This window comes from Trichomycterus rosablanca, chromosome 3 (assembly GCF_030014385.1).
Source record: "Trichomycterus rosablanca isolate fTriRos1 chromosome 3, fTriRos1.hap1, whole genome shotgun sequence".
NCBI classification, from domain to species: Eukaryota; Metazoa; Chordata; class Actinopteri; order Siluriformes; family Trichomycteridae; genus Trichomycterus; species Trichomycterus rosablanca.
The window spans coordinates 13,881,145-13,908,938 of record NC_085990.1 but is presented as its reverse complement, the minus strand read 5'-3'; the positions used below and the strand labels follow the sequence as shown (position 1 = coordinate 13,908,938).

General features: G+C 40.2%; 1 protein-coding gene across 1 annotated transcript in view; it reads left to right on the top strand.

The window, feature by feature from the left end:
- Positions 1–9,206, top strand: part of pou2f2b (POU class 2 homeobox 2b) — a 65,110-nt gene extending 55,904 nt beyond the window's left edge. The window contains exons 11-17 of the mRNA XM_062991867.1: positions 4,345–4,493; positions 4,847–5,038; positions 6,680–6,728; positions 6,825–6,963; positions 7,369–7,431; positions 8,346–8,419; positions 8,707–9,206. Coding sequence (XP_062847937.1) covers positions 4,345–4,493; positions 4,847–5,038; positions 6,680–6,728; positions 6,825–6,963; positions 7,369–7,431; positions 8,346–8,419; positions 8,707–9,008 — 968 coding nt within the window. The 3' untranslated portion in view covers positions 9,009–9,206. The remainder of the gene's footprint in view (positions 1–4,344; positions 4,494–4,846; positions 5,039–6,679; positions 6,729–6,824; positions 6,964–7,368; positions 7,432–8,345; positions 8,420–8,706) is intronic.
- Positions 9,207–27,794: the final 18,588 nt, after the last annotated feature.

The window sequence follows — 27,794 nt, the reverse complement described above, 5'->3', positions numbered from 1 at the left end:
TCTAGTAAAATTTGCAGTATCAGCCAAAAGTAAAGGCTAGATTTACATGCTCTTGTCTCATAAAAAAAAAAAAAAATCTATATATATACAGTGTATCACAAAAGTGAGTACACCCCTCACATTTCTGCAGATATTTAAGTATATCTTTTCATGGGACAACACTGACAAAATGACACTTTGACACAATGAAAAGTAGTCTGTGTGCAGCTTATATAACAGTGTAAATTTATTCTTCCCTCAAAATAACTCAATATACAGCCATTAATGTCTAAACCACAGGCAACAAAAGTGAGTACACCCTTAAGAGACTACACCCCTAAATGTCCAAATTGAGCACTGCTTGTCATTTTCCCTCCAAAATGTCATGTCACCCGTTAGTGTTACTAGGTCTCAGGTGTGCATAGGGAGCAGGTGTGTTCAATTTAGTAGTACAGCTCTCACACTCTCTCATACTGGTCACTGAAAGTTCCAACATGGCACCTCATGGCAAAGAACTCTCTGAGGATCTTAAAAGACGAATTGTTGCGCTACATGAAGATGGCCAAGGCTACAAGAAGATTGCCAACACCCTGAAACTGAGCTGCAGCACAGTGGCCAAGATCATCCAGCGTTTTAAAAGAGCAGGGTCCACTCAGAACAGACCTCGCGTTGGTCGTCCAAAGAAGCTGAGTGCACGTGCTCAGCGTCACATCCAACTGCTGTGTTTGAAAGATAGGCGCAGGAGTGCTGTCAGCATTGCTGCAGAGATTGAAACGGTGGGGGGTCAGCCTGTCAGTGCTCAGACCATACGCCGCACACTACATCAAATTGGTCTGCATGGCTGTCACCCCAGAAGGAAGCCTCTTCTGAAGTCTCTACACAAGAAAGCCCGCAAACAGTTTGCTGAAGACATGTCAACAAAGGACATGGATTACTGGAACCATGTCCTATGGTCTGATGAGACCAAGATTAATTTGTTTGGTTCAGATGGTCTCAAGCATGTGTGGCGGCAATCAGGTGAGGAGTACAAAGATAAGTGTGTCATGCCTACAGTCAAGCATGGTGGTGGGAATGCCATGGTCTGGGGCTGCATGAGTGCAGCAGGTGTTGGGGAGTTACATTTCATTGAGGGACACATGAACTCCAATATGTACTGTGAAATACTGAAGCAGAGCATGATCCCCTCCCTCCGGAAACTGGGTCGCAGGGCAGTGTTCCAGCATGATAATGACCCCAAACACACCTCTAAGACGACCACTGCTTTATTGAAGAGGCTGAGGGTAAAGGTGATGGACTGGCCAAGCATGTCTCCAGACCTAAACCCAATAGAACATTTTTGGGGCATCCTCAAGCGGAAGGTGGAGGAGCGCAAAGTCTCGAATATCCGCCAGCTCCGTGATGTCGTCATGGAGGAGTGGAAAAGCATTCCAGTGGCAACCTGTGAAGCTCTGGTAAACTCCATGCCCAGGAGAGTTAAGGCAGTTATGGGAAATAATGGTGGCCACACAAAATATTGACACTTCAGGAACTTTCACTAAGGGGTGTACTCACTTTTGTTGCCGGTGGTTTAGACATTAATGGCTGTATATTGAGTTATTTTGAGGGAAGAATAAATTTACACTGTTATATAAGCTGCACACAGACTACTTTTCATTGTGTCAAAGTGTCATTTTGTCAGTGTTGTCCCATGAAAAGATATACTTAAATATCTGCAGAAATGTGAGGGGTGTACTCACTTTTGTGATACACTGTATATATAGTGTATCACAAAAGTGAGTACACCCCTTACATTTCTGCAAATATTTCATTATATCTTTTCATGGGACAACACTATAGACATGAAACTTGGATATAACTTAGAGTAGTCAGTGTACAGCTTGTATAGCAGTGTAGATTTACTGTCTTCTGAAAATAACTCAACACACAGCCATTAATGTCTAAATAGCTGGCAACATAAGTGAGTACACCCCACAGTGAACATGTCCAAATTGTGCCCAAATGTGTCGTTGTCCCTGCCTGGTGTCATGTGTCAAGGTCCCAGGTGTAAATGGGGAGCAGGGCTGTTAAATTTGGTGTTTTGGGTACAATTCTCTCATACTGGCCACTGGATATTCAACATGGCACCTCATGGCAAAGAACTCTCTGAGGATGTGAGAAATAGAATTGTTGCTCTCCACAAAGATGGCCTGGGCTATAAGAAGATTGCTAACACCCTGAAACTGAGCTACAGCATGGTGGCCAAGGTCATACAGCGGTTTTCCAGGACAGGTTCCACTCGGAACAGGCTTCGCCAGGGTCGACCAAAGAAGTTGAGTCAACGTGTTCGGCGTCATATCCAGAGGTTGGCTTTAAAAAATAGACACATGAGTGCTGCCAGCATTGCTGCAGAGGTTGAAGACGTGGGAGGTCAGCCTGTCAGTGCTCAGACCATACGCCGCACACTGCATCAACTCAGTCTGCATGGTCGTCATCCCAGAAGGAAGCTGACGCTCAAGAAAGCCCGCAAACAGTTTGCTGAAGACAAGCAGTCCAAGAACATGGATTACTGGAATGCCCTGTGGTCTGACGAGACCAAGATAAACTTGTTTGGCTCAGATGGTGTCCAGCATGTGTGGCGGCGCCCTGGTGAGAAGTACCAAGACAACTGTATCTTGCCTACAGTCAAGCATGGTGGTGGTAGCATCATGGTCTTGGGCTGCATGAGTGTTGCTGGCACTGGGGAGCTGCAGTTCATTGAGGGAAACATGAATTCCAACATGTACTGTGACATTCTGAAACAGAGCATGATCCCCTGCCTTCGAAAACTGGGCCTTCTGGCAGTTTTCCAACAGGATAACGACCCCAAACACAACCTCCAAGATGACAACTGCCTTGCTAAGGAAGCTGAAGGTAAAGGTGATGGACTAAACCCAATTGAGCACCTGTGGCGCATCCTCAAGTGGAAGGTGGAGGAGTTCAAGGTGTCTAACATCCACCAGCTCCGTGATGTCATCATGGAGGAGTGGAAGAGGATTCCAGTAGCAACCTGTGCAGCTCTGGTGAATTCCATGCCCAGGAGGGTTAAGGCAGTGCTGGATAATAATGGTGGTCACACAAAATATTTACACTTTGGGCACAATTTGGACATGTTCACTGTGGGGTGTACTCACTTATGTTGCCAGCCATTTAGACATTAATGGCTGTGTGTTGAGTTATTTTCAGAAGACAGTAAATCTACACTGCTATACAAGTTGTACACTGACTACTCTAAGTTATATCCAAGTTTTATTTCTATAGTGTTGTCCCATGAAAAGATATAATGAAATATTTGCAGAAATGTGAGGGGTGTACTCACTTTTGTGATACACTGTATATAATAGAAACAACTCAAAATCATGAGGAGAGACTATACGACGACAAAAAACTAATAAACAATAAAAGTGTGTTTATTAAAATGCAAATTAATGGGCATTTAGAGCTTTTGCTCTGTCATTACCGGTTGTAGTGTCTAGATGTGTCAATGTTATAACCACCTAAGGGTGGCACGGTGGCTAAGTGGGTAGCACTGTCGCCTCACAGCAAGAAGGTCCTGGGTTCGATCCCCAGGTGGGGTGGTCCAGGTCCTTTCTGTGTGGAGTTTGCATGTTCTCCCTGTGTCTGCATGGGTTTACTCCGGGAGCTCCGGTTTCCTTCCACAGTCCAAAGACATGCAAGTGAGGTGAATTGGAGATACAAAATTGTCCATGACTGTTTTCGATATAACCTTGTGTAATGAGTAACTACAGTTCCTGCCATGAATGTAACCAAAGTGTAAAACATGACATTAAAATCCTAATAAACAAACAAACAACCACCTAAAAGGTAAAAGTGTACTAATTACAGGTTACAATTTGCAAGACAATGTTTCTTATAGCTCATTGGCTGCATGACATGTATTCTTTTATGCTGTTATACATACACGTAAACTAAAGGTGGCACACACATTAACTAAGTGCCACACAGCAATGTGTTCAGAGGTTTTGGCTGTCTATCAAAAGGTCCATATTTTCTCCTCTGGATACTCTGGTTTCCTCTCACCTTTCAAAAACATGTAAAAAGTGGATTGGCTGTTTTAAATTACCCTATGTGTAAATGAGTGAATGAGTGTTACTGTGTGATGGATTTCTAAGTGTTTCCAGGTGGCACCGGACCCAACCAGTAAATGAAGAACACATAAACTGGGACAATATCTTTAAAAATCATGGTTTTGTCAACACTGCCTTTTGCTCTGTTATTACCAGTTGTTGCGTCTAGATGTGTCAATGTTACAACCACCTAAAAATTAGAAGTGTACTAATTACAGATGACGTATCTGGTAAACTAATGTACTGTTACTGCTTGATTCAGAAACCATGTCGATGGACAGCACCTTGCCGAGTCCCAGCTCCCTGTCCTCGCCGTGTCTAGGATTTGACTGCTTGCCTTCCCGTCGCCGCAAGAAACGCACCAGCATTGAGACCAACGTTCGTGTGGCTCTGGAGCGCAGTTTCAACACAGTAAGAAAATTAACACTTAGTATCATAAAAAAAACTATTCAACCTGCATTTCATATTCAGAATTGCACAAGGGCCCAACATTGGCTGCACAGGGATTGAAACTCAGAACATTCTGTTCAATAGCCCAAAGCTCTACACATTAGACTACAACAGTCTACTGTTATAAACCATTACCTTTTCCGTATTGCTACTTCCTAACTAAACCTAAATATGCAAAGATTTTATGCATTGTATTGTGATAATTAAATACAAACAGATGCATATGCTCATTTTCCATATTCATAAATATATTGGTCTTACAAATCCTTTGCACTGACATGTTGATAATCTTGCATCACCTTCTTCATGATTAGAACCAGAAGCCTACCTCAGAGGAGATCCTGCTCATCGCCGATCAGCTCAAAATGGAGAAGGAGGTGATCCGCGTCTGGTTCTGCAACCGCCGGCAGAAAGAGAAACGTATTAACCCCTCCAGCGCCACCCCTCCCCTGCCCAGTCAACCCCAGCCTGTCTCGCACAAAACCCTATGCTACAGCCCTCACATGGTACGGTCCAGCCTGATCCTCACCTTACACCCTCATGCTCACCACTAACAGCTGTGTAATGGTTCTTCCTGCATGTGCACACTTTACCAATCCTGAATGTGAGCTGATCTATTTTGCATTGCTTGACCCTACGTTGACATTAGCAGGTGACACATTTCTGGCGTTGCGGGTGTGAGGAGCCGCTACTGTTTGTCACTGACAAAATGCCTTATTTAAAATATTTTTACATACTTCTATGTATGTAAGTGTGTGTATGTAAACCAGAAAATGGCATAAGAGTAGTTATAAGTTGTTTTTACTTAATGAGCACTTAAACAGAGCAAATTTATTAGCAAGTGACTGAGATGACGACATGGGGCATTCACAGCATATGATAAGTCCATTGGATCCATCAGTGTCACATGACACTTTGTCACATGCTATTGTAAACACATTCTTTCTACAGAAGGTTTCCTTTTAAAATGTTTCCCCTCTGCCAACTCCTGAAAGACAATGTTCCTTATAACTCATTGGCTGCATGACGTGTATTCTTTTCTGCTGTTATACATACACGTAAACTAAAGTTGGCACGCACATTAACTAGTGCCACACAGCAACATGGGTTCAGAGGTTTGATCCTTGCCTCCGGTTGCTGTCTGTGAGAAGGTCCTTTGATGGGTCTTCTCCAGACACTTACTGCAAACAGTGGATTGGCTGTTTTAAATTACCCCAGGTATAAATAAGTAAATGAGTGGTACTCTGCTATAAGTTGCCAAGTGTTTCTGGGTGGCACCGGACTCAGTCAATGAATAAAGAACACATAAACTGGGACAATATCTTTAAAAATCATGGTTTTACCAACACTGCCTCAATTCACCACAAATAGTTCAATTGATGAATAATCTTTAAATCCTGACCATTTAACATCTGGAAACACTGGGTGGAATTCGCCCTGGACAGAGCACCGATCCATTGCAGTGCAGGGTGCATTCTGAGAGTGGGGCAAAAAAACCAAACATAACAGAGCACATTAAGCTTGTATTTACACCAAATGGGCAAAAATATGTCGACATGCTTTTAAATTATAGTCTGGGAAAGGCAAGTTTTTGTTCCAGTATGACTGTGTCCATGTGCACATAGTGAGATCCATGAAGATATGGTTAAGCAGTATAAGCAAACATAACTCTGTCCTTAACCTGTTATATTTATACTTCCAAGGGGAAACTCCATATTAATGCCTATTGGTATGTTCAACAAGCTTAAGTTTATGTGTCCACATACTTTTGGCTTTATAATGTACTTGATTTGGAGTCTTTGAACAGTATAATTGCCTAGAAAAAGTCAATTACAGTCAGTGCACTTATCTGTATGTTTGAAGATCCAGGTTTCAGGATTCAGTAAGCAGCTTAGCTTTGCACATCACAGTTAGAGCAACACCACAGTACTACATTCAGCACATTCAGCAGTCAGATCGCTCACTACCAACCACTCATCCAACAAACCAATATGTCCAGTCTGTAGGGGGCAGTTGTCATCCAAGAATGCAAAACCTCTGAAAACACAACTAAGTATTTTCTAAACTATATCTAAAAAGTCTGTTAACTTGTAACATAGTCCTGCTTTTTTCTTTTCCATCCTTTTCTTCATTCACCTTCTCTATAGATGCAAGGTCAAGGACCACCCCAAGCCGTGACCAGTCTCAGCACAGCAGGTAGGCGTCAGCAAGTTTGTCAGCAAATCTGTTAAATAAACCCACAATTATTGTTTGAGAGTGTAAAGATTTTTTTCTCTCTGCATCTCCTGCCAGCCACTACTATGCCCTCTGTTTGCCCGTTGACCCCCACCGGCCCTTCCTCCAGCTCCACCCCGTCACCTGTGACTCCATCTCCCCGCAGCGATGCCAGTCCCGTCCCTGCCACTCACACCCCATTAAGTCTGAACACAAGGTAAGACACACAAACCAATGGACTCTGTGAAGTACCAGGAAATTAAAATAGGAAAATAGGGCTACCACTACCAAGAGATAAAAATAGTTCATACATGTGATCCAAAATGGTCCAAATTAGCCAAAATGGATTGTTGATCCCAGTTCCCTGACCTAAACATTTAAAACAGAGCTCAAAGTGTAACCTTGAAGCCTGGAGGATCTAAAGAGATGAAATCTCACTATGTATTATGATGAAGTATTATAAGAGAAGACTTAGTGCTGATAAGTTGACAGTTAAAGGTTGCACAAACTACTATGCAGGAGTGTTTAAATTGTAATATGGTTTCATTCAAACATAATCTTGCTATCTTTAGAACATTAGTGAAAGTTAATGTGTTTGCATATCACTTTTTTTCATTCACAGTTCATGGCGTCACAAGAACGGTGACGTGTCTAACTACATCACCGATTTTGCCACAAATCTAAGGTAAACACACACTGGAATAAGTGAAAGAGTGAAAAAAAAACACACCGTGGACGATATTAAGTTATGTACACAGGCTAGTAAATAATGAAACTGAACATCTGTAACCAGTGCACAGTAGTCTGGACTTGTGCCGCTCAGATAGTCCATCATAAACAGGACAGTGGTTTATTAATCATTTTTTCAATCAATTTTAATCTCTCACCAGAGCCAAATACTTATAATACTTAATGCATCATCTTTAGCCTTCACTCTCATCATCTATATAATACACAATATCTAATAGGACAAAAAATGAGGAGTCCCTTCCCTTCAGCCCGTGCTTACTCCTGTTTACCATTGAAAGCGCTTACAATTGGCAAGCATGCATCTGAACTGGATATGGGTGCAATGGATGAGATCGACTGGTCCGGCAAATCCTGTTAGCCAGCCACGCACATATGCATTGTTTACCCACGGATGCACTGCCAAAGACAATCCACTTTGCCAAGTCTAGAATTTGAAGAACCTGCTGGTAATATCTAGTTACCAGATACCACATGACCTCTTTGAATGTCCTGCAGAATCAATGCCATGGTGATTCAGCGCTGTTGTGACAGTATACAGGCGAGCAGCTCTAATGTTTTGGCTCACCAGTGTCTTTATACTGTAAATTACATTATAATTACCAAAGCTATAAAGCTCCCCCACACTAGATTAGGATTGTTCCTAATGATAAACAAAAGTCCTGCAGTAATACTGATAGAGATCAGCAACCAATTCCGCTTTACAATTATAAAAAAGTATTATTGATGCCTTCCATTTCTTTGCTATGTGTCTAAATGCTTTACCCTATTCTTCTTACCTATTGCCAATTTCTATTGTTTGTGTGCGTGTGCGTGTGCATCTGCAATTCTGTGTTTGCCTTTGCGACTCAGGAATACAGTGATTGGAGTTAACACCGGAATGAACCAAGCCCTGCGTGGCAGCAACCCAATCGCCACAATCCAAGGTGTATATATAGAATATTAAGAACATCTCATCCTAACCATGGACTGCTGTGCTGTGCTTTGCATTGTGCATGTATGTGTGTGTGTATTAGTGTCTGTGCCATTGTGGTGTGTTGTTCATTTCCTTAGATGTTATTAATTAGTTTTTAATGTTAGGTGTCTGATGACTTTTGGTTATTAATTAAATGTAATGTTTTGTTTGTGATTATTTTACTTGTGTAGCTATTCTGATTACCCATTCAAGTTTATATATTTTACTCATCACTCCTTCTCTCTCACTTGTCTTCAGCCCTGGCAGCCAGTGGTGGCCAAGCCCCCATTTCCAGTCTTGAAGGTGCCAGCAAGGTGTTGCTTGGTGGTTCCGGAGGACATTGGTCAGGACTCCCATCTTCCTTCTTTCTTAACCACCCTTCACTGTTGCCCATGGCAGCAGGCACAGCCATCGGATTGGGCAACCCTGCCATTCACAAACCCAGCATAGCACTGTTTGTGGGCGGCATGAGTCCCTCCCCGTGCTCGAGCCCCGCTTCTTCCTGCTCTTCCAGCGAATTGCTACACAGCCCACACGATCTCGTGGAGGGCCAAGATTGAGCGACACTTCAAGGAAGCCAATCACAGGATCAGGAGGAGGAACTGAACCCTTCCGCTCTCAACCAAAGCATCTCTGTCCCTCTTACTTGCGATGATTTTGGACTTCTGCACTCTCTCTTGTTCTCTCTTACTCCGATGATGCCAAAAATTTACAAAGTGGACGAGGGGAGAGACAAAGAGACAGGCGAAGACAAGACAAAGCCAAGTGGAGGGATTTACATGTAAACCAAAAAAAACAAACAAAACTACACAGGGGGTTCAGTGGTGCCACCACTGTTCCACTTTCTTTCTCCGGAGAGCAAAAAAAAGTAAACGAACTGCAGGGACTGGAAGAAAATAAGTGGATTAATCTGATCTTTAATGATCCTTGAGCCAAATATGAAAGAAAACTGATTGTGTGCTGCAGAACAGCAGTTTGGCTTGAGCTCTGGAGAACTTTAAACCAAAAATGTGATAGAGGTAAACTTTAAAAAAAAACTCACAGTGACAACCAAACCAAAAACCCGTATACCAAAAAATAACCAAAACCAAAAATAACGGAAGGAAAAGCTTTATCCAGTGGACTTGTAAATAGCAACCAGCACCAGACCCACCCAAATGTTCCAGCAATTTTCCATGACACCATTTCATTTAACATCCTCATGTCAATGTTCTTGATCTCACTCTGTCATTTTTTTATTATTAACTGTTTTTTATCTTTCATAGATGTTGATCTCCAAGTATTAGTAATGTGTTGTTGTTTAACAGTGTCATAGTAACTGAATATGTACAATTCCATCTTAAGCTTGGTTAAAAAGGTTTGTGAAATACTCTGAACTGCTTGGATATTTTGCATTATTTACTTAAAAATCGTGGTCTTATCCTCATCCAAGTCATAATAATAGACAAACACATAATAATTTCATTATTAAACTCATTTACAGTTCCATGGCTGAATAAAGTTTGTATATTATTTTATTTTATTACTAGTAAAACCTAGTATGGCAGCATTAAGGTTTCCTTAAGCTGCTTATCAGGTGCGTTATCTTTAGGTCATTCCACAACATCAGGTCTATACCTATCTTCTATTTAGGGACAGTGGTAGCCTAGTGGGTAGAGCTTTGGGCTATCAACTGAAGGGTTGAGAGTTTGAACTTCAGCTCTGCCATGTAGCCACTGTTGGGCCCTTGAGCAAGACCCTTAACCCAGGGGTGCCGTACGATGGCTGACCCTGTGCTCTGACCTCAGCTATCTATCTGTTTAACCCATTTGTTGTTAAGTTTTGGCTCTTTGGCTCTTTTATTAAGAGACTTTATTAAATTTCACATCATGTAATCTGGATTATTTTCCATACTAATGTTCTAGAGTAAAGCTTTTTAATTAATAATTTAATGCAATCATTGATCGCAAGCTTTGAACTGACCTTACTTAGAAAGACCAGGCTCAGACTCGTTTGCCTTTTAAAGGACAATGTAGCTTTACAATACACACCTCCAAACTCATGTTATTTTCACATTGACCAATTGACTTCTAAAGATGTCATTAGATCAGATGTTCAGATATGCTTTTCAACTTGTATTGAGTGAGATGAGTTGATGTATTTAGTGAAGGCAAAAAAAATTTAATTTGAAAGTGTTTTAACATCACGACATGTATGCGCATCAGACCACATTTTATAAGAGAAATTGTTGTGTAAGTAATTATTGCAGAAATCCACAAAAGGTTCACAACCTTAGCCTTGCATTATTTAACTGTACCATTTCATGTGACCATTCTCATCATCATCATTACACTGTTGTTATTTGAGCTAACAACAAGAGTTGTGACAGGTTGTGGCTTAGAATGTCATAAAGTTCATATTTATTTGTGTCTGATTGTCTGACATCTATCCTAATGCTGTCATCTCCATTAAACACTTTAACACATGATTACATTTCCTCCTCTCATTCATCACTCCATTCACCTCATTCTCCTGCACCCGCTCCTTGAAAACCAAAGCGACTCATCGAAACGCATCATGGGTCTCTCATTGTGATGCAAAAGGACATCGGAAACGCTCTTTCCCCTGGCTGCACCCCCGCCTCCAATGAACCCTGGATTGGACATTGCTGAATGTTTTGAGGAATGGGCGTTTCCCTTATCCTTGGCACCCCGAACATGAAGCAAAACTTTACAGCGTACCCAAAGTCCACAGAAGCAAACCAAAAATATTTCCAAGCCAAATATGGAAGGAGCTGAGGAAGAGGAGCCACGAAGCTGCAGATAAGACAAAAATGGAAACATCTCCCCCATCTTTTTATCCAGCCCTTAAAGGTCAGGGATGATGTCCAGTACTGATTAGTACATTGATTGTCATATGGGTGGTCAGATAAACAGACTCGTAGATGAATGGATTCAGGGATGGTTGGAGATGCTTTCACCCTCTTCTTCACTTAAACCCTCCCTGGTCTTGGGAGCTTTGATGAAGTACCTCATTGAAGTAATTGGTTTGTTTTGGGGTCGGGGATCTTCTTTTTCTTCCCTTTGGCTCTTTGATTTCTTTCCGTCTGTCTGGTTCGTGTTGTTTGTGTGCTATAGTTTGGGGGGAAATGTACTCAATTATTATATCCTTTTTTATGTCCCCTCCTTGTTCCTAGTTGTGCTAGAGACTCCATCAGGTGGTTATACTGTGACCATGCATCTAAAGTAGAACATAACAAGCCAAAGCTTTAAATTTTAACCAAATATCAAATCTCTCTTTACACTTTTGCACACCTATAACGCTGATGGAGTGTAGGTGGTTAGAGGTTGGGAAAGGGGACCCATTAACCTTGTTCACATTACCTTTTAGATGGAATGGATCACTTAGTACTTCTATAGATTTTGTAGTAAATTATCTATGTTACAATGCTTACTTATTGCTATGTATAGGACAAAAAAGTGAAAAGTAAAAAAAAAAGCTGCAGACTTGATTTTAGAACTGAATGTTTCTGTTACCTCTTCTGGATCTGGATTTAACCCCACTATTTTGTGGTCGTCCGTATAATTTTGTACAAAGATTTGTTTCTTTTATTTATTTATTTATTTATTTATTTATTTATTTATTTATTTATTTATTTATCCCAAATGCTTTTTTTTAGCATTTAGCTTGAGGCATCAGATTGTAATGAAATTTAATTCTTCTCGCCAAGGCAACTTTTTCAAAACCAAATCCATAAATAATGCAAACGCTGGTCATAAAAAACCAGAGACCAACACCGGGACGAAGTCTCTGTAACCCTCAGTCCATCTACTGTGGGCAGGCTCTGTGAATGGATGACCTATCAGGGTGAAGAGCAGCACTGTACTAGATACTGGCGATCAACAAATATTACTCTGAATTTTTACAAGCTCATTGTGGGGCAGGTCTTGACTTTTGTGGTCTCAAGATCCAAGATTCAAGTTAAAAAATTCATGTGCCTTCAAAAAGTATTCAACACCCAACTAATCATATTTTACATACAGATCATACAGATTTGTATTTATTTTTTCACATTTCAGCCAGTGGTCTTATTGGATATGACTTTTAAATTTGACCAGTTCACAATTCTGACCCATTCCCATTTACAAAATTACTCACACTCTGTGATTTTCAGATCTGCACTCTTAAAGACTTAATTTACAGTGTTCTTGATTCACTCTATGGTTGCATTGGGTTTTTGCATAACTGATGCAATTACAACTTCTGTTGGCTGATTGATGCTGCCTGCATAGAGGCAATAGATAATGGGGTAAGTGTGTGACTCTCCATACATGAGACTGATGTCCATATTAACCCACCTCATGCATATGAAAAGAAGCAGTTAGAAAAGCTGTGTCAAAGGGGAAGTGTTTTAGTCATGGCTCTTCTCAGACAGGAGTGGAAGTCAGCAGCAGTACAGAGAAAATGTAATGCAATCGAGTTATTGGATACAACTAGATTGGGAGGGTAATGGGGGAAAAATGCAAAAAAAGAGAGAAGGCTTTTTACTTGAAACCAATCCAAAGGGCTGGTCATGTTGGACATGATTGATCCATAAATATACTCTTAAGTCGTATCCATTGACTAGTGTGCTGTTTGTGCTGCTGAAGTATTACAAACATTTATATACGCAGAGTGGATTCAAAAAGTATCCAACCCCCTTGACTTTTTGGACACTTTATTGTGTTATGGATTGATTTCAATTGATACAAATGCCATCTTTAACACTTATGTACACCCAATTACCCATGCTGAAGTGAAAGCATGTTTTTAGAGTTTTTTAAAAACTGAATTCTCTTATTCAGACCCTTTATTTAATCATTTGTAGAAGCCTGTAGAACTGCCATCTTCAGGTCTCATTACAGTCATGCAATGGGGTTTCCCAGTCTCCCTGTTCACACAGCATGATGCCTCCACCACCATATGTTTCAATATAGGAATGGTAGTGTGTATTGTTATGAATAACTGTCATTATGGAGAGTTAAGCGTAGATTAATGGCCCTAATATATATTCAAAATTAAATCTACAATACAATAAAGTGTGCTGAAATTTGTAACCTGAGGTAAGAAAACATAGTCAGAAAGCTGAATAGTTTTTGAAGGCACTGTATTGAAATTTGAAGAATGTTCTTGATCTTGGCCTTAATTAAGCCATTAATAGAACAACTACAATCCTAAGTAATTGTTCCCAATTCAATCTAACATTTCTCTGATGTTCACCTAAAACAAACCATTTGTTGTTTGCATGATTGTTAATCTTGAACGCAGCACTGCTCTGATCCCTGAATCAAAAGCTTTAAACAGCTACAAAACCAAAAACTGGAAGAGATGAAAGATGGAGGGAATTAGATAAAAGACAAAAGGCTTAAAGAAGGATCCTGTTGAGAAAGAGTCAATGCCGTGGAAGACTAGAAAAGAAACGTTGCAAGGCTAATCATACCTCCATCTTTCTCTCTCTAGCTCTTTGCTCAATTTCTTTCTTTCTGCTTTATTTCTCTTTGCTGCATTTGATCCGGTTGAGAAGAAAGAATGTTCCTCAAATACCTCACTCTCTTTCACGATAAACCAAACTTATGAATGCTTTAATGCGGAATGGTGCATCTGTGAGCGAGGTCACAGGACAGGGTAAAGGTCACAAAGGTCTCATGCTTTATTCATGTGCATCTTAGAAATGCTATTTGTGGTTTAAAAGTCTAAGTCTACTTTCAAGAACCAGGATTTAGTCAGTTCAGTTAAGTTATACTTCTGAAAACAAGACTCCTTATTAACCCCTTAGAAATGCCAGCAATCAAACCTGTAGGTTATGGACATTTTGGAATTTCAATAATTCTTGCAAATGTTCCTTTTCTGTGACTGAATACTTCGTTGTCCTAAATCGAATCAAAGTGTGAGGTTTCTGAAAGTATATATATATATATATATATATATATATATATATGTATTTTTTTTATTTTTATCCCCTTTTCTCCCCCTTTTAGCACATCCAATTGTTTAATTTGCATCGTGCTTCCTCTCTGTCTATGCCGAACCCTGCCCTGACCGAGGAGATCAATGCTAACCCATATCCCCTCCGAAACATGGGCAGCAGCCGGATGCATTTTTGCCACCCACACATTGATGAGTGTGGCGCCACCTAGCGTTGCATGCGGAGAGACACACCCTAAGGGCACTCTTCCTCATCTCTGTGCAGGCGCCTCTAATCAGCCGGCAGAGGTCGTAATCGCATTCTGACAGAGAGAGACCCACATCCGGTTCTTTGTCCCACCCCCCAACTGAGCAACCGGCCAATCGTTGCTTATACAGCCACTCAGCTTCGAACCGGTAAGGCAGAGCTGGATTAGATACGAGGTACTCAGAATCCAGCTCTGGTTGCAGCGTGTCTTTTTACCGCTGTGCCACATGAGCGGCTATCTGAAAGTATATTGGGTCAAAACATACATACAGCAGAATCATTTGGTGGTGTACAAAATTCTTCACCTATTAAAAACACATGGAACAGTGGTCTCTTGTGAGATAGGAATGGAAACCCAGACTCTTTAATGCTGAGAAAATATTTCTTAGGTTGGTCATGTGTACTTCAGGAAAGGGTCTAAAATAAAGTAGAAGCTGTCACTGTATAATATATATTATGCCTAGTGAATTTGTGTTTCACTGCTGTGGATTCCCAATTTTTTGCAGTTGAGGAGAATACATTGCTGCTCATGCCTCCTCTGACCTGCGCGCAGCCTTTAACAGAACCCTTTTCCACCCATGCACTCTGCACAGGTGCCTCTATCTGCCAATCAGGGTCCTTACACAGCGTTTGATGACCCTGCCCACATATTCCGGTCATCCCTCCCTGCAGGCACTGTCAATTAAACTGACCGGTGGCAACACCGAGTTTCGAACCAATGAGTTCAGAATCTTGGCACTGGTGTGCTAGCGGAATATCCCGCTGCCCTACTTCTGCTTTTATGTTGTTCAAGTCAACAGCAACACATGGAAGGAACACGCTGGCTTGCAAAGAAGTCCCTGTGTTTGTGGTGATGTAATCATTCAGTCACAGAATAATAACAGCTGCAGAAATAATTGAAAAGATTTTAAATAAGTACTGTCAAAAGAATGAGGACAAACTAATCTGGACATTAAAAGAAAAAATAAAAGTTTGGCCATTTTCACATATGCAGCTTGGTAGTGAAATGGAACGTCCAACAAGCTTATGGTCCGGTGTCCACTTTATTTTGGCCACATAGTTTATATATTTCCAATTAAAAAAGGCCTCCAATAGACACTGTGAAATAAATCTAATGTATTTGATATTAGACTCAGTGCTGACTGTACAATTACGTCACTGTGAAGCATTTGTACATTTGCAAAATAAGGGGAGTCATGTCTGTAGGACAAGGACATACAACTTGTCCCAGTACAAAAAAGTCTCTTGTCTGATTTCCCAGCTGGTAATTATGATTCAGAATGACACTTGAGGATTTATTCCAGTCATAAGAACATAATGAGAGCAAATCAGAGATGAGTCAAATGCATAGCCTGTCCTCAGCCTTGTAATCAGTGCTCTGCCAACATGAAATGAAACATGAACATTGTGGAGGAAAAACTGAAGAAACGTTCTGGTCTTTTTAACCTCGGCTCAGCTCAGCTGATCGGCCCTCTTTCAGCCCATAAAGCTGCCTCAGTAGTCAGTAGAACCTCTGTATCTTCACATCTGTGTGTACATATAGATACTATAGGTCAGTACCCTGACAACAGAATAGTAGAAGCCAAGTAAACGTACAGTGACTGGCTGATTCCACATTATATATAATGATGGCTGATTGGCTGGCTGGAAATAGTGCAGAGGGTCTGCTGACTGGTAGAGGCTGAGACTGTTGTTGCTAGGTGACTTTTTTAACCGGAGGGAGAGATGCTAACAGAGAGAGACTGACTTTGACTCAGACCCTGTCTACAACCTCATATTATCATCAGATCTAAGTAATTCAATCACACCAGAGGATGTGCACAACCTAAGTACACCTACAAAGCATCTTTGCTACAGGAAGTAGTCAGCACGAGTGTCTCTCCGTGTCATCTGTACTCTGTAACTTTTATCTTGCTTGCTTGCCCTGAAAACCTGCCAAACTGAAACGTATACAGAACTTCATTGGTGGGAGTGTGTGTAAGGTGTCTTGTGGTCTTTCAGTGGCGTGAAACAACAGAGAATGATACCAAAGCAAACACTCCACTGGAAGACTCAACATGTGTTACAAACACACCCTTTGTATTTATCAGTCAAGACGGTTGTAACAATGACTGTTCTACATATATACACCAATTGGAAATAATATAATCTATGAATATGTATTGATATATGCAATTTGGATTACATTGCTAGACTGCATTTGTCACAGGTACACTTTTAACATCGGTTCATTAGTCATTTATTTAATACTAGCCAAATAGGTCAAAATTAGACATGTCCCGATCTGATCCGGTAGTATCTGTACATCTGTTTGTGTTAATAATATTGTATAGAAATTTGTTTATGCTGGTAAAGTAGTACTGATGTCTGTTTGCTCTTGTACAGTCTCAGTATGGATATCCGTATACTGAGAAAAACCCACCTGTTCAGACTAGTAATGCAGGATTGGCGTGTTTATGCTAGTCACATAGTACAGATGTTTTGGAGCAGTAGTAACACAGTACAGGCAATTTTATTCAGTTATGCTGACAGACATTTGTTTGTGCTATTAGAAATGTAGAACCAGTCTGGTTAAAGTTAAGCATATGTTTGGGAATTGGGTCCAGTTCGACTGAATGTAACTAAAGATTAAACTATGCAGCTGTATCTTTAAATATTTAAATATTGGCTAATTGTCAATATTAGCAGATAAACATAATTTACAAAATTGCAACGATTGTTTGGATAAGATCTGAGAGCAAAAAATGGATCAGGACATTCCTAGTCAAAATACACATTTTATTTTTAGAACTGGCCATGCTGTTTTGTCTAGAGCAACAAAACTTGTTAAAATAAACCAGAATAACCATAATTTTGGCCGATCTCAGACTACATACAAGCGTAAATGTAAGTAGTATGTCAAATAAGGACAATACCAACTGTTTCATTAATTTTTTGACATACTACGTAGTATGCAGTATGTGAAGTTGGCTTGCTAGCTAACTGCTAGTAAACTACCTTGCACTGGTGACAGGTAAAAACAAGTGAGACTCTTATTCCTATCTATCTATCTTTATATAATTGTAATAGTAGTAAAACAACTAATTAAACTACAGAGAGTGGTTAAGATATTGGACTATTGATTAATATATTGCTAGTCCCCACCACTGCTAAGCTGCCACTGTTGGGCCCCTGAACAATGCCCTTAACTATCAGTTGCTTACAATGTGTTTAGTAACAATTGTAAGTAGTTTTGAATAAAAGCGTCTGCTAAATTGATGTCTTATGGCTAGAATGCTAACTTATCAGTAGTAAAACGTTTACATAGGTTGCGTGTTAAAACAAACAGGAATTTACTACTCACTACCTGAGTCTTGATGTACATCATGTACATCATATTCTTAGCTGTTTGATTAAATGTTGCCTAAAAAGTGAAATTTACTATAATAATCATGAAATAGTGTTAGCTTAGCAAAAGGCTACCAAACCTTCCTATGTTTTAATGATTATCAGGAGAGACAGAAAGTAAGTAAAAGATAGTGAAAGCATATATATGACCAAAGGATTAAGTGATTTTGTCACATTGTTGGATAATTTAAGTTAAAAATTATTTTGCCAGTCCCACAGTGACCCTTAAGACTGGGTTATGATCTTTACCATCACATTATCTTCCCAAACAGAGCAAAGCAATACAGATAAAAGAAAACTGAGTAACCTATCCCTCTCTCTTCCTCTCTTTTTTGTATTTAATGTAGAAAAACAGCTTCAGTCCAAAGGAAAACCGATAAAAGAGCAAATATCTTAAACTCTTCTAGTGAAACCAAAGACTACTAATGTATCTTCTTCTGCAGCTCTAGATAACCCTAGATTCTTTTCTCTTTCTCACCTAGCAACCCCAGTGTGTGAAACGATGGCCTCATCAATCCAAAGCAAATCATCAGTGATGATGATTTTGAGTTAAAAAAATTATATTTTTTAATTCATTCGTTGTTATTGGGGAAAATTTCTCGTAGCTTCTTGTAAAGGTTATGATGATGATAATGATGACGATGATAAAATATTTTATGTTTATGATTTGTCTGTGATTTTTTTAAATGATGCTGATCTGCTCCTTGTTCCGTGTGTGTGTGTGTGTGTGTGTGTGTGTGTACCTGTACATAGGTACATTTATATGTATGCACATGCACACGTGTATGACTGAGAAACCTACATTCATATGCAGTTTATATAAGTGTGGACACCCCTGGGCAAATTCTATATTTTGTTGATTTTCTTGTTCATCTACCAGGATGGATGGTGTTTATATATTTGAAACATACATTGATTAGAAGATACAAACTAAATGTAAAAACTTATATAAAAAAAGAAACTGTGCGTTTAAATGTGCAGAATTTTAACTTCCCTGACCAAGGGTGTCCAAACTTTTGCATCTGACTGTAATTAATTGAACATATAAAGATACAAGGAGTGTGTTCATTTGTGTCTTTGTAAGTGTGTGAGTGTGTGTGTGTGTGGCCCCTTCTGTCTTTTCCTTTGATGTGGACAGTCGATTTCTCCCCCATCTTCTCTTCCCTATGGTGACAGGTTAGCCTTTTAGTGTATTTATCTCTGAAACCAAAAAAAATGAAGAAGAAAAGAACTTGCTTGTTCATTGTACAGTGTTGTTTATTTTAAGTCATTTTTGTAATTGAAAGTGTTTCACGCATCAAAATAAAAATGGTAGAATACTATGAATATATCATTGTCTCCTTTTAAAATACACTCGGTCACTCAATGTCAATTCTGTTGCATTACTAGTAAACAAAGCATTCATTCATTTATTATCTATCCTTTTTTAAGGTCAGGGTTGCAGTGGGTCTGATTCATTGGGGCAAAGGTGGGAAACACCGCAGACAGGTCAGCGGTCCATTGCAGGGCATACATACACACACATACAGACACTTATGACAGTTTTAGTAGCTCCAGTTGGCCTGACTGCATGTTTTGGCTTGTGGGAGGAAATCAGAGCACCTAGAGGAAATCCAGAACATGCAAACTCCATGCAGAAAGAACCCTGGCCGCTCTGCTGGGAAATCGGACTCAGGTCCTTTTTGCTGTGAGGCGAAAGAGCTACCCACTGTCCTATCATGCCTATTGCATTTTGAATTTGCTATCTTCGTCCTGATGTACACCAAATAAATAAGCCAGACAGAAGATTACAGAAGATTTTGTAACCAGTATCCTTGTTATTGTTATGGGGAAATAATCCATGACAAGTGGTGTGATTCTGTGAACCTCCAGAAGTGGATTATTTGAACAATAAAACACTGAAGGTCTGTATCATATACCATAAAGTTTAAATTTTATTTGGGGAAAGTGTGCAGTACGTATGTCTTACCTCTAGATGACGGTATGTGATAAACCTTACATCTAACAGCAACATGAGTTTCCACCAAAATGCTTGAGCAAGTTAAAAGCCCGATTAGTCATCATTTCACCCCCCTGTTTCCCTCCTTTGCTCACTTTCCGTTTTTTTCTGCCTCCTTAATTTACCATCTTCACTTTGTCTGCCTGAGTCATGAGACATCTGGTCTTGAGCAGTCGGTGTTCCTCATGTTCTGTTCACCTCGCTCAATTAAACACCCTCATGATGCAGGCACACAGTAATGTTCTTGGATCTTGCCTCTGCCTTAATCTGTCTGAGATATGAACTGTAAATGTTCACGGTGTGTGGTGAAATAGAAAGTTCTTGGTTCAATCTTAAGTTATACATTACATTTATCCACATTTGTCACTAATAGGATGAATAATATGCTTCTAAATTTAAGGCAACAGTTTAGGAAAGATCTTTTACGAAAACAAGGTCCATAGAACATGGGTTAATGAGTTGTAAAGGAACTTTAGTGCCTGCATAAAGCCATAACCTCAACCATATTAAACAACTTTAGGATGAATTGGAATGTTGATTGTGACCCAGGCTTTCTTTATCCAACATGAATGCTTGGCATCTTGGAGTTTTTTCCCCTCATATTCCAACATATCAAGTCAAGTAAAATTTATATATGTAGCGCTTTTTACAATGGACATTGTCTCAAAGCAACTTTATAGAATCCAGGAACAACAGACCAAAAACCTCTGTTGAGCAAGCCGAGGGCGACAGTGGCAAGAAACAACTCCCTTAAAATTACAGGAAGAAACCTTGAGAGGAACTAGACTCAGCAAGGACCCCCATCCTTCTTGTGTGGCATGGAGGATACTTTAAATAAGTCACATCTAGTAGAAGCAGCATTGTTGGCACTGCAGTCTCGACTTGCAGTCTTTAACCTCGAGAGGGTGAACAGGTTTCCGTCAGAACCACCTCGGGGTAAAACAACAGAAGATGTAGCTACAATGTAAAATTGTTAAGCGTAAAATATCATATGTCCTCAGAGACACTTTAAACTCTTGTGGAAATCCTTCCTAAAAGAATAGAGATGTTTGTTTATTAGGATTTTAACGTCATGTTTTACACTTTTGGTTACATTCATGACAGGAACGGTAGTTACTCATTACACAAGGTGCATCAGTTCACACAAGGTTATATCGAACACAGTCATGGACAATTTAGTGTCTCCAGTTCACCTCACTTGCATGTCTTTGGACTGTGGGAGGAAACCGGAGCACCCGGAGTAAACCCACATAGACACAGGGAGAACATGCGAACTCCACACAGAAAGGACCCGAACCACCCCACCTGGGGATCGAACCCAGGACCTTCTTGCTGTGAGGCGACAGTGCTACCCACTTAGCCACCGTGCCACCCAGAATAGAGATGTTATAATAGCAAAGAGGGTATGGTTGAGGTGGGTCCATATTCATGCTCAAGGTCAGGTGTCCACAAACTTTTGGCCATTAAGTGGTTTTTGTTTAGCTATTTTCATAGTTAGACATGAACAAACTGGCTCTTTAAACACGTCTCTCTGACTCTTACGGTTGAGGTCAGGACTTTAAGTCTGTTTTAGCACGTCCAAAACCACTTTTGGGTGATTAAGTCGTGTCTTTGGGTCACTGACCTGCTGGAACATCCAGTTTTCTTCCTATACTTAAGCGTTATAAGGGTGATCTTCCTTTTTTACTATTTGTAGTTTATTAGTTTCACCAGCAGCAAACAATCACAAAGCATAAAACCACCATCATGCCTTATAGTAGGGACAATGGTGTTGGGTTTGAATGCCTCACATTTATCCTGGTCATTGTGGTCAAATACGTTTATTTAAGGCCCTCACATTACACAGGGGCACAGTCATGCTGGAACAGAAAGGGGCTTTTTCCTATTGTTGTCACAAGCTGGATGCATAAATGTATTACAAATAGCTGATTTTACGTATATGTTTGCAACTAGAAGGGGTGTCCATATACTTTTGGTCATATAGAATATATACAGTGATTAGGGCACAACACACTTATTTTTTTCTATGTTCTGCAGCCTCCTCCATGTGTGGGATCTACAGTTACTTTAACTTTGCTGAATCGTTCAGCATCACGCTGAGACCTGTTTACTGATCGGTCACAAGATGCGTCAGTCATTTTTGCTCCCACTCACAATCTGCCATTGCCAGACTGCTGCCTGCTTTGCACTGACAGGTGGTCAATCTTTTACTCCAGAAGGCAAAGGTGTACTCATGTTATGCGTGTATGTGGAATCCAAACATATGTACCATCCAGGCTCTGTACACCTTTCCTTTCGCATATTAGACCTGTTGATTTAAAACAGCCCCAATCACGAGCATATGGAAGCGTAGACTCATTCTCAGTCTCCATTGAATACTCAAAAACAACGGGGGCGTCTGAAGAGGCCATATCAATAGATGAGTCATTAAACTACTAGAGCGCCCACAGCACGCACACCCTTTACACATCCCATGCCTCACGCACCAACACTACATCCACCACGTTAATATGGTCTTAAACATCTACACGGTGTGATCCAGGTGTCTTTATCACTGGCTGTAAGTCCTTGATACTATAAAACTCAACAATCCATTTATCCATTGATTGGTCTCCTTCACATAATTTTCACTTTTTGGAACATCTTACATTGAATCCAAAGATCATTTTGCATTGAATGTGCATTTGTTAATGAGTTAAAATGAGGCCTTTAGGTGCTAGAGCTCCTAGGTTCAAATCCCAAATATATACATTTACATTTTCAGCATTTTAGCAGAAACTTTTCTTCAAAGCGACTTACAGTACTGTGACAGTATACTGTCTAAGCAATTGATGGTTAAGGGCCTTGCTCAAGGGTGCTCAACAGTAGCAACCTGGAAGTGGTGGTGCTTGATCCAGCGACCTTTCGATTACTAGTCCAGTACCTTACCCACTAGGTTGGTAACTGCTCAACTGCCAAACAAGCTTTCCATTCTTACAAGCCAGTAACCCTTAGCCTACACCAATCTATGAATCCATAGTTATTAAGCTCAGAAATTGAATATGTTTGCCCAACTTGTTACCCCAAGTCTGCTAAATGCTGCCTAGCACAATTAAGTATTAAATATCTAATTACTTCCATGACTGCCATGGCTCACCTGACAAGGGAACACTGCTTTAAATAACTGCCCAGTTTGGATCTGGTGTGTGCAGATTTCCACCAGCAGTCCTCTGATGGACTGTGTCGAATTGGCAAGTTCCTGGCTTTAGTGGTTAGCATGGTTCGAATTATTTGATTTGGAGGGTTCCCCGAAAGAGCAAAAACAGCAGTTGTGGGGGCAATACTTAGCAAAACTGTAATTGTAACTGTTTACACAATGTAATTCAAAAACTCAAACAGCAATGAAGTGTATTAAACAAGCTGGATAGCTACTTACATTCACATACAGTGCCTTCTTGGGCAACTGCAACCTTAATAAGGATGCTACCAATAGTTGGAATGAGGCAGGCAGACGAGGCGAGAAGCATGCATCAGTTAACATGCAGCAGCACAAAAATACCAGGGATCTTCAAAAAGTTTCCGCACTTGTATATTTCCATTGGAACCGGTGAGGTCGGGAGGAGTAGTAGTTGGTCGTGTCTGAGAGACTGAGAGAGAGCTTATAGTCCAGATTTATCACTATCCGATTTCCACCTTTTTGGACGCTCAAAGAAGCTTTAAGGGGAAGAAGATTTTCATGCTCAACCAAAAACATTTTTTGCTGATGGCATTAAAAAGTTGGTACGACACTGGGAAAAATTTATTGGAAGGTGACTGTATACAAGTGATGTCATTTGTTTTTGAAATTCTTAATAAATAGATTTTAGAAAGTGTGGAAAGTTTTTGAAGAACCCTCATACACCGATCAGCCATAACCTTTTGTTTCTACACTCACTGTCCATTTTATCAGCTCCACTTACCATATAGGAGCACTTTGCAGTTCTACAATTACTGATTGTAGTCCATCTGTTTCTCTGCATGCTTTGTTAGCCCCCTTTCATGCTGTTCTTCAATGGTCAGGACTGTCCCAGGACCACTACAGAGTAGGTATTATTTAGGTGGTGAATCATTCTCAGCACTACAGTGACACTGACATGGTGGTGTGTTAGTGTGTGTTGTGCTGGTATGAGTGGATAAGACAGAAATTTCTGATGGAGTTTTTAAACACCTCACTGTCACTGCTGGACTGAGAATAGTCCACCAACCAAAAATATCCAGCCAACAGTGCCCCATGGGCAGCGTCCTGTGACCACTGATGAAGGTCTAGAAGATGACCAACTCAAACAGCAGCAATAGATGAGCGATCGTCTCTGACTTTACATCTACAAGGTGGACCAATTAGGTAGGAGTGTCTAATAGAGTGGACAGTGAGTGGACACGGTATTTAAAAACTCCAGCAGCACTGCTGTGTCTGATCCACTCATACCGGCACAACACACACTAACACACCACCACCATGTCAGTGTCACTGCAGTGCTGAGAATGATCCACCACCCAAATAATACCTACTCTGTAGTGGTCCTGTGGGGGTCCTGACCATTGAAGAACAGGGTGAAAGCAGGCTAAAAAGTATGCAGAGAAACAGATGGACTACAGTCAGTAATTGTAGAACTACAAAGTGCTTCTATTTGGTAAGTGGAACTGATAAAATGGACAGTGAATGTAGAAACAAGGAGGTGGTTTTAATGTTATGGCTGATCGGTGTATATCTGATCAATTCTCTCATAAATTCAGCAGTCTCGCACTGTGGTACACTAGGTACCTCCAACCATTTGGAGTTTTACTTGTTTTAGTAAAGCAATCTTTTATAAACATAGTATCGTATCCAACATTGTTTCTGTTCTTGTAGCTGAATGAAAGCATATCACCAAAGACTTTAAAAGACCTTCAGTTTTGGGGGCAGTTTTAGAATTGGGACTCTGAGCACGGCCCTTAATTGATTAATTGCTTGGCCTGTAATAAACGAGAAGAGTAAGTTGCTTTGGATAACACCACTGCTAATGGCTTAAACGTAAATTGAGACTTATATGAGACATGCATGTTCAGATGGTCCTGATTGGAACACAAACAAAAAGTTCTTGCATAACTTTGTATGATTTCTGAATACCACAGTGCTGGGTCAAAGGTAAAGCTGTTGACTTCTCTTCACCCATATTAAGAGGGCTAGATTGACTATACTCACTACATAGTACATGCCACTTTAAAGTAAAAGACAATTTGTCTTTATGGTCAAATTATATTCTTAAAACACAACATATAACAGGTCAGCAAACACAGGTACACTGTCCATGGTACATTACAATGGGTTTAAATGTCAAAAGTCTATAAAGTAGTACAACACTTTGTAGTGCGTTTGTGCCCTTGTTTAACTCTCCATGGTGCAATATTTTATCTTTCATTAAGAGGGCAACTAGAGGCAAGCAGATGTCATCTCATCAGTGCCAGCAAGAGGCATCACCATGGTGATCTTGGGTAGGGGAGGGCATAGTGCTTAGATCTGACCCCTGAAGGCTCTGGGATTGGGACAGCCGTTCCTGAGCCAAGTCCAAATCTGTCAGCGGCAAACTCTCTGGAATGAAGGGGTGGAAGCTCGGTCGGGCCAGAGAGAGCGAGAGAGACTATAAGGGGAAATGGTGAGCTGTGCCAATAGGAAGAGTTTGTTCCTTAGCAAGATACTGGACAAACTGTCAACACATGCTGAGCTTAATATAGCGACTGTCACGCAGCCAGACAGTACCTCACACTCTCCCGCTCTCTGAGTATTATAGACACTGTCAGACACTGGGTTTTAATGACCCTTACGTTGCCCATGATCTATGCTATTCTGACCTTCTTCATGTCCCCGCAAACTCTCGGCCGGCCTCTAATTGCTCCCTTCGTTACCCAGCGCCTCACGCCTCCGTTCACTTCCTTCATACCTCCTCCTCCTCCTCTGTTTCTCCTCCCTCTCTCTAGCCCCTGTCCTTTTCAGAGCTGTATGTGGTAATCCTATTACTCATGTGTGAAAACCAGCTGAGAAAGAAAGCGAGAGAAAGAGAGAGAGTGTACATCGGGCAGCAGGTGAAAACACAATACATTAAATATAAGTTGAAGATGAAACCATGAAGCATGACCCTTGGAGGAAGGGCTATGTGGGCATAAGGGGGAAAAGACAGAGTGATGGGAGGGTGAATGGAAGGAGACTTAGAAGCAATGGGGTATTGTACATTGCCTGACAGTTGGCACACCAAGTTTGAAAATAAGCAAGTTCTGTAATGACAAAGATCATCAACAGCCCCCGGCTGGCTGCCCGCTTCCCTTAAGCACAATCCAGACTCATACCAGATTCCATTGCCAATGTAAAACTGTAACAAAGTAACTAAATTACACTTCATAAAACTTCAGCTAGCATAGTTTACCACTAACTTGTCACTGTTAACAATGTTATGAAAAGGGAATAAAATAATCTAAAATAATTTTAGAATGAACCACAGTCTGATATCCCTGCTTATTATTTAAGTTAAAACAGAGCTGATATTTAAACCTATTTTATAATATTATATAAAATAATAATTCCTGTTATATCTTTTTATTTAATTAAAGCACTGCTATGTCATTCAGTCTTTGCGTCTCTATTCTTGACACCATATTGGTTTCCATAGACACCTCCCTCACACAGCTGCCACTCTTGTTTTAAAGTAAACTTTTGCGAATTGTTTGACATTTGGATATGAATGAAAGGAAATAAAACACAATGAACATATAGAAACAAATGGTACCAGGTCATTCTAACCGGTCTGTACATTTATATTGTTTTTAGAGCCTTACATTGTGAGTCACTGCCTATAAACACCTAAAGCTGTGAACTTGTGGATAGGTCAGTGGTGTAAGACATCTGTAGGATGGAAGTATAAAGAACTTGTTTTTTTCATTCTAACTGAAACATGGACTAATCCTAATAACTATTTAGGTATAAATACTTAAGTATTAAGTATTTAGCTGTAGTAAGTATATAAGAATTAGCTGGACAGTGGTAGCCCAGTGGGTAGAGCTTTGGACTATCAACCGGAAGATTGGCGGTTCACTGTTGGGTCCTTGAGCAAGGCCCTTAACCCTATCTGCTCCAGGTGTGCCGTACGATGGCTGACCCTGCGCTCTGACCCCAGCTTCCAAACAAGCTGGGATATGCAAAGAAAGAATTTTATTGTACTGTACACCTGTACATGTATATATGACAAACAAAGTATATCTTCCTTATCTTCATAAAGCAGCACATCATGTACATAAGCCTCATCTTAATAGTCATGGAGGAGGATTAGCCACAATCTATGACAAATATATAGACCTTACTGTAAAAACTACTTGTGTAACAAACTCATTTGAAATGCTAGTTATTGATGTAACATTCTTTAATAATTTGTTGATTTAATTTCCGAATTAGCACTATCAACCAAAAAGACTTTACACTGTTGGGCCCCTGAGCAAGGCCCTTAACACTCAATTGCTCAGACAATATACTGTCACAGTACTGTATGTCGCTTTGGATAAAAGCGTCTGCTAAATGCTGAAAATGTAAATTATGAAAGTAAGCATGATTCACTTAAAATTGCATTTGAGTCTATTTTAGAATCCATAGGTATCACTCAAAATATAAAACACCTTAGACTTAATGTTAACTCTTAATATTGACATAGACAACCTGGTTGTTTTACCATAAAATGACAATCTCAGACCTCTTTCTTATTCATTTATTTATTAGGAATTTAACGTCAT